At 31.4% G+C, this 15,747-nt stretch overlaps 1 protein-coding gene across 1 annotated transcript in view; it reads left to right on the top strand.

The window, feature by feature from the left end:
* LOC143228608 (uncharacterized) overlaps positions 1-15,747 on the top strand; it is a 92,462-nt gene that overhangs the window by 53,983 nt on the left and 22,732 nt on the right. The window contains exons 5-11 of the mRNA XM_076459834.1: positions 1-225; positions 2,258-2,404; positions 3,105-3,342; positions 4,646-4,999; positions 11,420-11,523; positions 14,169-14,345; positions 14,967-15,245. Coding sequence (XP_076315949.1) covers positions 1-225; positions 2,258-2,404; positions 3,105-3,342; positions 4,646-4,999; positions 11,420-11,523; positions 14,169-14,345; positions 14,967-15,245 — 1,524 coding nt within the window. The remainder of the gene's footprint in view (positions 226-2,257; positions 2,405-3,104; positions 3,343-4,645; positions 5,000-11,419; positions 11,524-14,168; positions 14,346-14,966; positions 15,246-15,747) is intronic.

Genomic DNA, 15,747 nt, shown 5'->3' with positions numbered 1-15,747 from the left:
TACTTCTTTCGAGAGTCACGAAAGTGGAAAAACGGGACGATCTGATAGACCTAGTAGCACAGTATCAACGTCATTTCTGCAATCTGCTGGAAGTGTTGGCAGTTTGTCTGTGGGAAATCAGTCGCAACCCTGCTTGACCAACCCTGTAAAAAGCTACAGTGAATGTGATGAACGAAGGGTGTTGGGCATCTGTGTACGTAATTTACCCATACGGTCAACAGCTAGGTAGATGATTGTAGGTGAATTCTCTCTAACTCTTTGAGTTACTTACAGGAAGTCTCAATGTAAAGTAGGTAAAGAACTATTGAAGTTTTAAAAATATGTTCCTAAACAATTAAAAATATAGTATTTATTTGTTGTTATATGTTGATTTGAGACTTTTACCATATCCATTTCCATGTAAGAACAGCTCTTGGCTAGAATTAGTTTGTGTGTGTAACTGTGGTTGAAGAATCAAGGCTTTAAATAATGTTCTAATGTAACTTTCATGAAATGTTTAGCTTAGAGTTAAATCATCTATATGTTAAAGTCTCACACTAAACTGAATTTTGTAATTCATAACAGGTATAACCATCTTCAAAACTTTTTTTTTTCTTATTGTCCACTTTTCACTTCTTGTTGAGTTCAAAAACTTGCAATGAGAGTTACTTGATGAAAATTATAAATGTAATCAATGTAAATTGTTTCCCTAACTATGTTCTCCTGTGGGTCAGCAGAAGGTCTGTGGACTTGAATTGCTATAATTTGAGGTTTGATTTCTGGTAGGGGACAGAGTATATATGGCACATTGTGTAATTTTGCACTAAAATAAAAACAAAGAAATTGTTGATGTATAAATAATATAGTATGTATTTATTTACTTATAATTATTATGCAATGGTCATGCTTGTTTTTGCTTGTAAAGGAAAGAGAATGTAGGAACTGTCTCTCTTTACCATGAGAGAAACTTTAAAACAATTACTCCAACCAGCCAAGAACAAAGCATTACACATAAAAAATAAATAAAACTAAGATGTAAGTTACAGTATGATAAAAGTGTAATATATCTTAATAACAGAAGTATCTGCAGAACTAAGTATTACCCAGTAGTTGGGATACACAGAAGTAAGGCCCTATGCAAGTAATATACTGCCATATGGACTTTTAATTTTTTACAGTAAAAATGACTTTTTTTTTCTGTTTTAGAGATTAGAAGTGAATTTTACTATCTTATGAAAGTCATTATAGAAAACTAAAAATAAATATCTTGTGTTACACTGAAATGCATCAGAATACTAACCTCATTTTAATTAGTTTACTAATTCTGAATCATATAATACTAAGATATGACTTCTCATTGAGGAATAAATGTCACAAGGACAAGTGTTTTTATTCAGAATTGTAATATAGTACTTTGAAGTGTTAGAAATAAGTTTCAGTATAGTGGAATTTTGATTATTTTTTGGTATTAATTGGCCCACCATGGCCAGGTGGTTAAAGCACTTGATTCGTAATCTGAGGGTCGCGGGTTCAAATCCCCGTCACACCAGACGTGCTCACCCTTTCAGCCATGGGGGTGTTTATAATGTTACGTTCAATCCCACTATTTGTCAGTAAAAGAGGAAACCAAGAGTTGGCAGTGGGTGGTGATTGCTAGCTGCTTTCCCTCTAGTCTTACACTGCTAAATTAGGGACGGCTAGTGCAGATAGCCCTCATGTAGCTTTGCGTAAAATTCAGAAAACAAACAAACAGTATTAATTTATAATATTCTATTCTGTAGTATAAAAATTTTAAGGGTGGTGAACTCTCTCATCGAGATAGAATTCTTCTATTTTTCACTTCTTTATAAAAAAAAAAATTCTAATTGCAGTTATATTTTATTTTTATGCTTCAGTGATGTCTTTAACTATGAGGTATTGTTAGACTATGTGCTATTTTTTAATAAATTAAACATAGAAATGTAATAGATTTTATATGTCACATTGGTATTTCGTATGTTTTTAATTTGTACAGAGTGTTAAATGATGTAATTGTATAAAAAATAACTTTGCAAAATCATGCACACACATATCATGAAACTTACTAAAGCATAGGCAACAATGTATAATTATTTAATTTTATAAATTTATATGTAGGTAATGTTGATAAAGTTTATAAAATGAAACAAAATCAAATGCTAAGTGTTTACAACAGTTGTGATTTTATAATATTATAACATAATGAGTTTTAACATTCTTTAGGCCTATGTCCTTTATTTATATATTTGCTGTATTACTGAATTGACTTTTGTGGTATATTTGAACTTCCTTTAGATACAAGCTTAAAGGATGGACTATTTCATGAATACAAGAAACATGGAAAAGTTACCATGGTAAAAGTAATTGGTCAAGGACCTGACAGATATGCCATAGTTTGCTTCAAAAAGTAAGTCCATTTCACCACTTATCACTCATAAACACTTGGCTAGGTAGAATTTTGTTTAATTTAATAACTATTTATCATATAGTTAATTTTTTTGCTATGCTTTAAAGAATGTGAGAAAAGATGTAAAATTGATTGGCTAAAAATGTTTATGGAATTCATAATAATATTATTATATTGGTATATTTTGCATAAAAAATTATCAGAGATTCAAAACATATAATAAACTTAAAGATTCATTGTATTCCTTTGAGAGAGAAATGTTAATTAAAATGTTATAGATCATTACACATATCTGATGTGAGAATTCACAAATATACATTACTGTTAACTTAAACTGAGTTTGAATGTCTTATTTTAAAGTTGAGTTTGTTAACTATTTAGTACAAGGAAATTTTCTTTTTTCAAACAATGTTGTGTTTAGCATGTATGATATCATGTAGAAAATTGAAATGTGAACTTAGTGATATCTTTTTTTCATGTGGAAAGCATCATTATTGTCAAATTGCTTTTCCTTAGAATAGTATTTTCTTTAATTTTTTTAATGTCCTAAAATATGTTAGAAATGTAAGATTTTATTTCAGTGCATCTTTAATTACTGTACATTGTAACATGGTACTTTAGCCCCACCACTCAACCTGATTGTCTTATCAGATCTTCTAATCATAGTTTTACTTTATGTGAATCATCTATTTGATTTCAGACCATCTGATGTAGAAAAGGCTTTAGAGATTTCAAAAGAGAAGTTGTTTTTTGGCTGCAAAATTGAAGTCACAGCACATGAAGGTTTAGATGGTGAGGATAATGAGTTTCGTCCTCTTGAGGCTGACCTTGATGAATTTCACCCTAAAGCAACAAGAACATTATTCATTGGCAACTTAGAAAAAGATGTTACTCATTCAGACCTCAGAAAACATTTTGAACAGTTTGGTGACATCATTGTAAGATTGTGTTCACTTTGTTTAATACAAGTGTTTTAATTGTTTACTGATTTTCAGGAAATACTCATGAATTAGTGAAGCACTTAATTCTGGGTGGGAGGATAACTTTTAATTGTAATGAGTAATAGTAGCACCATTATATTTTTGTTGTTTTACCAATGTGTTAGTAAATACTCAGACACTTTTAGTGACAGATAATTTATTAGAATTTTATCTTGCACATTTTTAAGTGGTACTACATTCAACAAATAAATTAGACATGTACTACATTGTAAAATGAGTTTTATATGTTTATTTGTTAATACACACACACACACAAGCAGTAATATATAAGTTGCATAAGCTCAAATTCTATTTTAAGATACCGTGAAGTACTTGTAGGTTATATCTTTGACAAATCAGTTACTACCAGAAATTATTTTTAGACAGAATAGTGACTAATCACTTGAATATAAATGGCCATACTGCATTTCAGAATGGACAAATGAAATTCTTTAGCAACTTGATCAAAACACTCAAATGATTAGTCACTCAATTTAGTTTGGTGTTTTATGGTGCCAAGCAACTGGGCTATCTGCACTGTCACTAATTTAAACATTAGTATTTTGAGACTGTTAATGGTTTCAAAACAGGCATTTGGGTGCCCCACATTTATCGTATCAATTTTTTAAGAAATTTAGAATAAGGAAATAAAAACTTTATCCTCATTTATAGACCTCTATAAAATTTATCAGATATTAAATCAGACTAAAAATGTAATTATTGTAATAGAGAAAACACAGTTGAATGTGATTGTGGTTGTGTATACACTGATTAAACTTGAAATCTAAAGTGTAGAACAAACAGACATAAGAGAAACGTTAAAAGTAAGTAAAAGAACAGCTATTTTGGTTCAGTGTGACAGCTATAAATATAGAGAATCTTCAGAAATAATGAAACAGACCAGAAAATAGTTATCATATGTTGAATAAGGATGGAGAGTTGGCAAGTCAAAACATATGCAGGTGGCAGGATATTCTATAAGTTCTGTGTGTAAATTTAAATAATAGTTGTATTTGGTAGCATGTGTATTGGTTTTGATATGTATGTTTTTATTTATTAATAATGAAGATTATGTGTTTGTGTGTCAAAATATGTGTAGAGTGTCTGGTTTGAGGCTGTTGGTGGTTTCATGATAAAGGTTTTAAATTGAGTGCCTTAAAACATTTAACTTTTGAGTGTCTTAATAATTTATTTACACAAATACCTGGAATGGTTAAGCCTTGGTGAAGTCAGTCATGTACTTTTTTTTTTTTTTGATCAGGAAACTGATATAAAAAAACAAGGAGCAACCAGTATGTCATTGTATGCTTTTATCGAATTCTCGGACATTGCTAGTGTCGTGAAAGCAATACGGAAACTAGATGGTGAAAATCTCTTTGGGGCTAACAGAATAAAACTAGGGTTTGGTAAGAGCATGCCTACATGCTGTGTGTGGATAGACGGGGTTGTGGACTCTGTGCCTGAGAAGTTTTTCAGGCGTCGTTTTGGACCAATCAGAGATGTTGTGATAGATAGGGAAAGGGGCCAAGCCCTAGTGTTTTATGATTCAGTAGACATTGCCCAAAATGTGATCACAGAAATGAAAGGAAGAATGTTTGGAAGTAAAAGGCTGCAGGTAAGCTTGCAAAGATTTTTTTGTTCTTATCTTATAAACCAGTGACTCATTTTTTCCATTCAGATAAGTGGTCATCTCTGTGTGTGTTATATAAATAGATATTAAATAATATATTTGCAGCTTGTTCTAGAAACTTTTCTGTAAGTTTTTTTTTCTTAAGCTATACTAAATGAAATAGCTGTAATAGCAGTAAATTTTTTTTTGCAGATTTATCATTTTACAGTTTCTTGATTTACAAAACTTTAAGTCAGTTATCTGAATTTGTAATGTTTAAACTTTTTTTTTACAGTTTGCTTTAAGACATTAATAATCAGCCTATTACACTTTTAAGATTTGTATACTTTATCTAGTCTATCAGGGATATTGAGGAATTGGAATAATATATTGTAACAGTATTCTGGCCACACTATGTCTCTCATATCCATTGTCATCAACATAATAGGCACAATACTGATGTCTTATGACAAGCATAATTGTAATTATTTTTCTTATTTGCTTATCTTGTTGCCAGTGAATTGTATAAACACTGATTTACTGTTATATATTTTTTGGAAGTATTCTCATTTGTAATGTTTCTGTACAAGTGTTTGTTTTTATATATTCATATAAATTTGATACCTTAACAAAAATTAATCTATGACTGCTTAAGTGCCTTAGTTATATCAGACAGAGTTACAGTAGAACAGCTTGTGAACCTGTGTTATATTATTGAATGTATTTTAGTAAACAGGATAGAATTCCTACATTACAAGCTATACTTTTTTCCTAACTTCCAAACAAGGGTTATCTCATTCCTATTAATATTTCATGGTTTCCTGCGATCAAAGTTGGAAAAATTTGAGTATTTACTATTTTAACAGGAAATGTGTAGAATGTGTATTTTATTTATTTATACACAAATTTAAAAAAAATTAATAGAAGAAACAATATTTGACTTTTTTACCTAATTACAAAGAGCCAAAGGCTATAACATCCTGTATTAGTATCTAATATATATTATAAAGCATTATTTACTATGTATGTAATAAGTAAATGCACATCTAACATTTTATTTGAGGCATGATGTCGTAGCTGGAAGTTGCAGTTGAGACTGCTTGACACAGGTACAGAAAGTTGCCATTTTATTTTATCATTACCAAATGATTCACATATATTTAATACCTGGTTGGCAATAATCCAAGCAAATCCTTGACCTAAATTACTTAGTGACTTGTTGGAAAAGTGAAGAGGCACAGTAAAATAAAAAACAACAGTTGCACAACTGGTATAGAAGTTAAAGAACCAGTCTAATATATATGTATTCCCATGATATTTTGTATTTCAATATAATTTATCTAACTTCTATTTAGTCTGGTTTGTGAATTACGTGGGGAGAGGGAACCTATTAATGAATTGTTTATTACTGTTATTATTATTATTAATACATGGGTATTAATGCAATGGATTGGCAGTGGAAGTCTAAAGTACTGTATGCAATGTGTCTTTTTATATATATATCAGTGTTAAACTGAACTTTTTTAGTAATATGGTTTCCAAAACAAACTAAAAAATTAATAGATCAAAATAACAAGAACTATGAATCTGTTTTACTTAAATAAAACTAAATGTTTATTTTGTAATGCAAATGGGTCATTAAATGTTATTACTTAAGTGGTCTGGTACTTTTAGCATTTGTTATTCCTTCTTTTTCTCAGTAAAATATGAATTATGGGTAGAATTTCTGATGTTCATTTGATATAAAATTATTAAGACACTTTTCTGGTAATATGAAGCTGTATAAGTGTCAACAGTAAGCTATTCAAAAAATTCTTCAAGGGCACAGGAAATAGGCATCTTGCCAATAAGGGTAAATTATTTAACAGATCTGGGTTTGTTTTTTTTTTTTTTTAATTCTGTTGTTTGAAGCAAAACAAAATAGAAAATATTATGTTTCTAGCTTGTGTTCTTTAATTGTGTTTTATTACTGCCTCTATTTGTTCTACTTCTTCATTTCTAATTTTAAAGAAAATATAGTTTTATTTCTTTTTTTCTAAATATGTGATACCTGAGAATTTTTAGTATGATGATGAAACATGCTTTATTAGCAAATGGGTTCGTATTTTGTAATCTTATTTATGCTGTTTAATTGCAAGGACTTACTGAGATTTGGATTAAATTGAGTCTTGTTTATCCTATTGTTCTACCTTTTCGTTCATTTACTTACTCGAGACATTGTTAACTTAGATATTTTCCTACCCATGGACATGACCTGTTTATTTCAAATTGGAGTTAAATAATAAATAGAATAATTCAGATAAAATAAACTAACATTTTTTTTAACTGTATGTTTCAATCAGAAATAAATTAAAAGTATTATTTTTAGAGATTAGTTAAATTAGGGTTTCCCAAAACCTTTTGAGTTGTCAACACCTTAATAAACTTACAAAGTTGTTATTGACTCTCCAATTCTTAAAGTATAATTTATAAATGAAACTTCAGTATATAATAAACTTTTATTCATCATAATACAATAATTTGTAAACACAAGATGTAATAAAGAATAGTTTTAATCTTATCTAATGAGATGGATGGGACTTAATAAATGTATGAATATTGAGCTGTTGGTTTATGAGTTTGAGTCTCAAGTCTCTGTATTCTTTAATGTTAAACCTGTTTCTGTGTTTGCTCAGAAGACCATTCACATGGCTGAATCTGGCTCTGATATAGTATAACTTAGAAAGGTGTAGGTTGGTTAGTTTTGTTGGCTATCCTTACCTTAGGGGCCATTGTTTACCCCTTACTAACCTTCTGTATTCTTCATTCTTCTAGCTACACATATCCTCAATAATGGTGAGGAGTCTCAACATGTTGACAGCCTTAATGACCCTGGTAGTTGATAGACCTAAAGCCCATATAACCAACTGTGGTAGCATTGTAAACTGGACAAATGATCCAGTATGGTTGATAGCCTGAAAATATTGCCCCCTATAAATATATAATGTATTCCTCAGATAGATTGAAAAAATTAGAAGGAACATTGATCTATATGTATTTTTATCTGGTATTTATCCCTCTGCCATTAATTGTCACTAAATCAATAATGTAGGATAAAAGAAAGTGATGTTACTCTGACATCAAATACATAATATCATACTAAATGGCACTCTGTAAAATGTTATGTAGTTCAAACTACTACTTAAAACAATTAAAAGATAATCAAAATTTGCAATATAACTATGACAAGACAAAAACAAATTTTGCAAGACATCATTTTATATGGAAATTAGGCACCTTACAATAAATTATGTGATCTGAAATGGAAGTGATTGGTCATTCAGCCTGTGCTCATAAATGAACACTTGATAGCTTTAAAACTTTTACAGTTCATGATATTTCACTTTGGTATGGAGTTGGTCACTGAAAACATCAAAGGGATCCTGAAACCAGTGTTGTATGCTTAGAAAGCCAGAAATTGATGAGGTCCTCAGTGATCCTTGACCTCTCTTGAAAGAACTGTTTCCAGGACCTTTTTAGATGCACTTGATGGAAATGTGATGCATCTCCCATACTTGCTTAATGGCATTCAAGTTTGATGAATGTCGTTGCTACTCCATTCTGTCAGTCTTTCCTTCAAGGAATGTTTCCATCAGATTAATGTGGCAAAATAGGCATCATTGTCCATTAGACTAAAGTCAGAGTTACCTGCACCAGCACAAGGTAGCTCAAAAGGTCATATGTTGTAGTTCCTATAAGATCTGTTAATAATTATACTTTTCCTTAGGATACAGAAACACTTACATTCACTCCATTTTTCCCAACAAATGGCTTTCTAGTTCTTGTATCTGAATAGGATGGACATGGTTTCATATTCTCTACAAATAAAAATGTATATCAGAGCAACTGGTATGGGTATTAACACTTTACTGATAAGTTTGCAAACTATCTCTTTCTTAACCTGAAGATGACCTAGAAAGGTCAAAATGTTGTTCTCTCCTTATTAATAAAATTGTTAATATGCATACCAGCCATTCTGAGATACATGTTTATTTCAAGTGGGTTTCTCATCATCAAGAATTACTTCATTACAAATAAGTAAAACCTGTTGTCTGGCTGCAGGGTAGAGTTTGACTCTTCTATAAGAATAGAACATTACTCTACCTGTGTTTGGCACTATTGTAGACAAACTTGTCATGAGTAGAATATATCTGACTGGGACTCTTAATATACAAATTGGCCTCATAGAATTTGTTTCTAACCCTTTGTGTATAAATACAATTTTCTACTGCAACTGTTTGGATCAGTTTCATATTCAATACACTAAGATTTCAGCAAGCTAAAATTGGCATATGATGGATTATCTGTGTTTGTGATGGATAATATCCAAGTGTTGGTTTGAAAGTGCCCCTGAATTCTTCTGATATCTCTTTGAGACACTTTTGAGTCAACTTAACCAGCCTGCCATGACTGGCTAGCTTCTAATGACTTGCAGCATGCATAACACATCAGATGTCTTTTCTGAACTCTATCCATGATTAGCGAACAACTTGTAGTACTTTTAAACTCTGTGTTACTTCAGAATGATGACTGAAATATGACTGTATGGGACCACTTTATGTAGTAAAGGCTGAATACATACTGATCATTTACATTTTAGAGTCACATGACTGATCATTAGATCCCTGATTTTTATAACAGTGACTTGAGGAAAAGCAGGTTGACACCATTTTATAACAAGAGTTTAACCTTGTAATAGCTATAATAAATAATACAATTTCCATCTATTTCTTTAACCCATTCAATGTATCTGGGACATATATTTCCCAGTGCTCCCACTTCCTCACACTGCAACCTGGATCAAGTCAAAGTTCAGCATTGGTTTTTGATCATTTGATGATAAAGAACTAATGTTCTGATCTTTAAAACAAAGAACTTTCAGGTTTCTAGTAAAGCTGCAAACAAAGAAGTGAATATAAACAAGAAATTTAATTTTTGAACACTGAAAGCCCACACTCAAATATTACAAAAATTGATCCCATGAAGATCTGTTTTAAAAACTAACTATACTTCAGTGAAAAATCTGTTTGTATTATAGAAGGTTTCAATCTCAAATCAAAAGTTGTCATAAGCATAATAATTACATACAGGTCTTTTTCTAGAGCATAGACTATCTGTGTGACCTATCAAGTCTTTGTACAGGTACCAAAGCTCTCAAAATATCACCCTGGTTACAACAAGAAATGTTAAATATTACTGTTTATAACATCACATTCTGTAGTAATTTTTCCTAAGAGGGAACACCATCATGTCTTTCATGACTTGGCTAGTATTGTGAATAATTATGGCTGAGAGAAAATTATTAGTTCTCATGAATAAGATTCTAGATTAAGACCAACTTAAAGTGTACTAAAAACTGAATGTTTTGCACATTAACTAATGGGACAGAAAATGTATGATGCCTTTCAGTACTCTAATATCTTATTGAGGCTTCTTCAGTTTTCCTATTCATAAGGTAATTTTAATGGTTTATGATTTTGGCAGTTTCTGTTGTCATAAACTTGCCACAACTATTAATATGTGTAGATTACACTGCACAACAAAGTTATTGCTTCTTCAACACTGCTGGGTGTTCCTTATACATTCTTGGCTGCTGATCACGAAAATTACATCCAAGTTTGCCCATCACGTACCATTTCATCAAAATCTTCGGTTTCACCTGGACATTGCTACAATGGAGAAACGATATCAGGGCAACTGGAATCCGTCAATGCTTGCTGACTACTGTCGGCACTGCAACGTGATGCACCGGACATTGAATACAAACGAAAATCGGGAGCAAAACACTTTTAATTATGTTGAACTTAATATTGTATTAGAAACACAAACACAATCAAATACATTATTGCCAGTAAACAGTTAACTGTCTATTTCTCAGAGTTCCTACGTGATGAAGCAAAACCAAAACTATATTTGTGCATAACCACCAAGTATCTATCAGAATCAGCAAAAACCTTTCAGGAAGCAAAACTTTTCAAAACATTGTTGTGCAGTGTTGTTTGAGTCAGATTTTAAAGTTTCTTCTTGCTGCACATATATAAATAGACTTACTCTTCACATTGACTGCTTAGTCATTAAACACTTCAGTTTAATTGTTTTGTTATAAATTTTTACACTTGTAACTTTTGAATTAATTTAGTGAAACTTCATGTTATCTCTTTATCAAAACCTTGATAATATTGTGCCATTTTATGATTTCTTGTTTGTTTGTTTGTTTGCTTAGTTGATGAGTTGACACTGTCATGTAGGTAGTTTAGCTATATGTTATACATAATATACAGAAAATTGATATAATTAATAAATGTTATTAATTTTCTCTTTTTTTTCCTTTTTGTTTTTCTTTTTTGTCAAGAGAAATGTTATATTAACATTGGCTCTTCTTGATAGGTTGACTTTGCTAGTTGTGAATGCCAAACTGCATTCTGTAACAAACTTGCATTACCAGAATTGAACAGTTTACCAGATGATAGACCATGGGAGCGAAGGGACAGGTGAGAATTTGATTTACTTAGAGATGAAGATTGGTTATTATTAACCTGATATGGTCAACTATTAACCAATATGTTCATCAGAGTGATTGTTTATATTAATATAGTTTCATTTGTTGTTTTGGCTAACAAAAGCTATTTTAAGTTTTCAAGATCTAGATTATTTTTTTGCACATTATGTCACATTGTCAGTATTTGTTTAAGCCAGTTGAGTTGTGTGATGTTTTCATTTTTTTGACATATCTACTTCTTTCTAGTAATGTTACATTGTGAACTTGTCAGTATGTTTTTTTAAGGCAGTTATGGATGGAAATAAGGTCAAACAAGATGGTCACATTAATTCTGAGTTTGTTAAGAACAAATTTGGAAGTGTAAAGAATAAGGATCCTTGGTCAGATGATATTTTCCCGAGGATTTTAAAGGAGATTAAGGATTGTGTATGTGAACCACTTGCTACTATCTTTTGTCAGTCCTTGAACAATGGACAAGTAGGTACCAGAGGATTGGAAGCTGGCTAATGTAACTCTTTCTTTTCAAGGGATGAGATAAAAATTGTCCCAGTAATTACAGAGCCATTAGTCTCACTCAGTTGTGGGAAAAGTTTTGGAGAGTCTGTTGAAAGATGCTTTACAAAGTCATTTAACAAAGCTTACAATTTTAATGGGTAATCAACATGGTTTTACTAAGAGAAAATCTTGCCTTACAAATTTTTTGACATTTTTTTGAAAAGGTTACTGCTTATGGAGATGAGGGTAAAGGTGTAGATTTGATGTACCTGGATTTTCAGAAAGCATTTGACAAGTTGCCACATAAAAGACTTGTAAAAAATATATCTGTAGGTGTAAGGGATAAGTTAGCAAACAGGACAGAAGAGTGCGTGAATGGAAGAAAGTAGAGGGTTTCTATAAATGGAGTTCGGTCAAACTGGATTAACGTCAAAAGTAGGGTATTTTTAGGGCTCAGATTTAGGATCTTTGCTCAGTTTACATCATAATGTAGATGAAGGAATAATCAATAGATTACTTAAATTTGCAGATGATGTTAAAGTTTTGGATGTTGCTAACTGTGAGGAGGATGCTGCTGATTTACAAAAGGATTTAGATCATTTAGCAAGTTTGGTAAATAAGTGGCAGATGGGTTTTAATTATAATAAATACATGTGGGTAAACATAATTTTGAAACGTATGTACAAGTTGGATAGAAATAACCTTATCACTGTTACAAAGAAAAGGAATCTTGGAGTAATGGTAGACCAGTCTCTTAAGCCATCCAAGCAATGTGTTATTGCTATTGTTATGATAAATAGGATTTAGGGATATATCAACAGAAATATTGAATGCAAGTTTAAAGATATTATAATTTTGTTGTATAGGGCACTTATTAGCCCTCATTTGGAATATTGTGTCCAGTTTTTTGGGCTTCTTACTTTAAGAAGGACATTGAATTCTTGGATGGGATTCAGAGAAGGGCTACTAGGATGATGCATGGAATGGAGGGGATGTAAGGTAAGGAAAGGTTTAAGATCTCTGAAACTGTTTTCTCCAGACAAAAGGAGAATTAGAGGGTATCTGATAGAGGTATTTAAGATGGTTAAGGGAATCGGTAGTTCTGATGCATCATTTGTTTCATACTTAATGGTCAGATGGTGGTACCAGAGGCTCACAAATTTTGGCAGGGCCAGAGACATTTTCAGCTAAGGCAGCTTTAGTTTTCTAACAGGGTGATTGGCCCTTGGAATGGGTTGTCTTCAGATGATATGGAGGAAGTGAATTTAAAAGAGATAACTATATGAATAAGGACAGGCTTTGTGGGTTTTATTTTATTTATTTCTTACAAATGGTTTTAGTTCAGAGGATGGGACAACCTAGATGGGCCCAGTAAGTCCCATGTTGTATCTAATTATTGTTATGTTATATTCATGTCTGATTGATAATCTCTTGATATATTTTACTGTTTGTGCTGTGTTTTGTTGTTTGTTTGTTTATTTCAGTGTGTGGATATGTTTAAAATTAGCAGTTTTTGATGTAACTTTTGAATTAATTTAGTGAAACTTCATGTTATCTCTTTACCAAAACCTCGATAATATTGTGCCATTTTATGATTTCTTATTTGTTTGTTTGCTTAGTGGTGACTTGACACAGACATATAGGTAGTTTAGCTATATGTTGTACATAATATACATAAAATTCATATAATTGATGTATTTATTTATGTTTATGGAATTTGTGTTAGATTGGTAGTTTCTTCTTATAACTTATTACAGATTTTTTATTTAGTTAGTTTTATTTTGTGTTTTGCACTGGCCCTAAATACCTTTTTTTTTTTTTTAATGGTGACATATCCTAGACAAGGCCAGTATAAAGTTACTGGTGAGTTGATTCAGTCTAAACTAAATCTGTTGTGCTGGTGTAATCCAATAAAGTTAGTAAAGAATTAATCACTGGTTGATATTATTTTTCTGTGTTTAAACTGCTCTATTTATTCAGTTTTATTTTTTTAAAACAAACAAACAGTATTTTAATACTTTAATATAAATAAATAATACAGCTGGCATTACTGAAGTTTGGATGTTTTTAGTTACTGGCTATTGATTTTTGTTTTCATGTTTCATGAAAGAATGATAGCAGTAATTGAATGTTTATGTACAGGGGTGGAAGATTAGGATATGTTAGTAGACCTTATGGTCACTATGATGGTCAACAACGTTCTGGTAGGGAAAATATCAGAGCTATGCCCCGTGGGGTCTATAACAGTCATAGTCGAGGCCAGCCATTCAGTGGGAGATATGAGACTCACCTTAATGATATTTTGGAGAGGAGGCACTGGTGAGTAGACTGTATTTAAAAGGGGTATGAACCTGTAATGTGGTTAAATTGTGAAAAAAATAAAATAAACTCATACAAAGCATTTAATGTATGAATGGGCAGATGAAGAAGGTGAAATATTCTTTTGTTCAATGGATGCTAGTTTATTGTTTTATCATTATGATACACTACTTAACCTTGATGAAATATTCTTTCGTTCAATGGATGTTAGTTTATTGTTTTATCTATATGATACACTACTTAATCGTAGTATTCATTGATATTTTAAAATATATCAGTTGTTTTTTTTGGGCAAAGTTCACTTTTTTCCCATTTTGTCTGTACACTGTTCACCTCATCGTAAGAAGTAGTTCTTCATTCATTTAGCCTTAACATTAACAATATTAAGACTAATATTTAAGAACAAATTGCCCAGTATGGCCAGGTGGTTAAGGCTTTTGACTTGTTATATGAAAATCGCACCAAGTGTTTCTTCACCGATTTAGTTTCCTGTCATTCTTAGCAAAAACCTATTCTTGGAAAATAAGGAAGAAAATAAGCATTTTTAATGTGGCTCAATTTCATGGTCACTTTATTAACTGTTATGAGTTACTTTTTTGTTTCTAACTATTTCAATTATAGGAACTTTGCAGAGGATTATAATCAAGGTAATTTAGAAGATTCATATGAAGAAGAACTCAGAGAGTATGGTTACAGTCAACGAGAACGGAGAGAGTTTGGAAGTGAGGAGCACAGTAACATTAGAGAGCGAAGCTACAGTCCTTTACGAAGAAGAGATGCTAACAGTATCAGTCCATCTAGAGAGAGAAACACGGATGAACGAAGTACTAGTCCCTTGGCTAGAAGTGAAAAATTATCAACCAGAGGAAGTTTCAGGGCAGCAGATGGCCATCTTTCCAAGTGCGTTTCTTCTTTTGAATTTCTGCATTTTTTGTATATTTAGATTTAGTCATTTTGTTCATGCAGTTTTATTGTATAGAAATAACAGAATAGAATTTATGAGATTGATAACTTTAGACATAATTTAGTCCTGTAATATCTAGTATAATTTATTTTTAAATATCTAATGCTAGTATGAACAAGTACCTTTGGCTTCAAATCAGGTAGATTAATTTTTACAATAGTAAAAGCTGTTTCTTTTTGAATTGGAGTTATGCTGTCAACAGTGATCATATTATGAATGTTTCTGACAGAATGGGAAATCATCTTACCCAGAATTCAATTTCCACATGTTGCACAGTACATTGTGGACCTTCTTTGGGAGGAGTTAAAATGGAGGGATATAGCAAGTGTTGGTCTTTTCTGATCATCAATATATTAATGCTGTTATTTTCATTGTTTGTCTGCTTGTGTCTCTGGCATGTTTTATGTTAATGTCATTATTCAGTTGGGAAACATTTAC

This window comes from Tachypleus tridentatus, chromosome 10 (assembly GCF_004210375.1).
Source record: "Tachypleus tridentatus isolate NWPU-2018 chromosome 10, ASM421037v1, whole genome shotgun sequence".
Taxonomy (NCBI): domain Eukaryota; kingdom Metazoa; phylum Arthropoda; class Merostomata; order Xiphosura; family Limulidae; genus Tachypleus; species Tachypleus tridentatus.
Note: the sequence above shows the minus strand (reverse complement) of the source record. Positions and strands in the feature narration are given on the sequence as shown.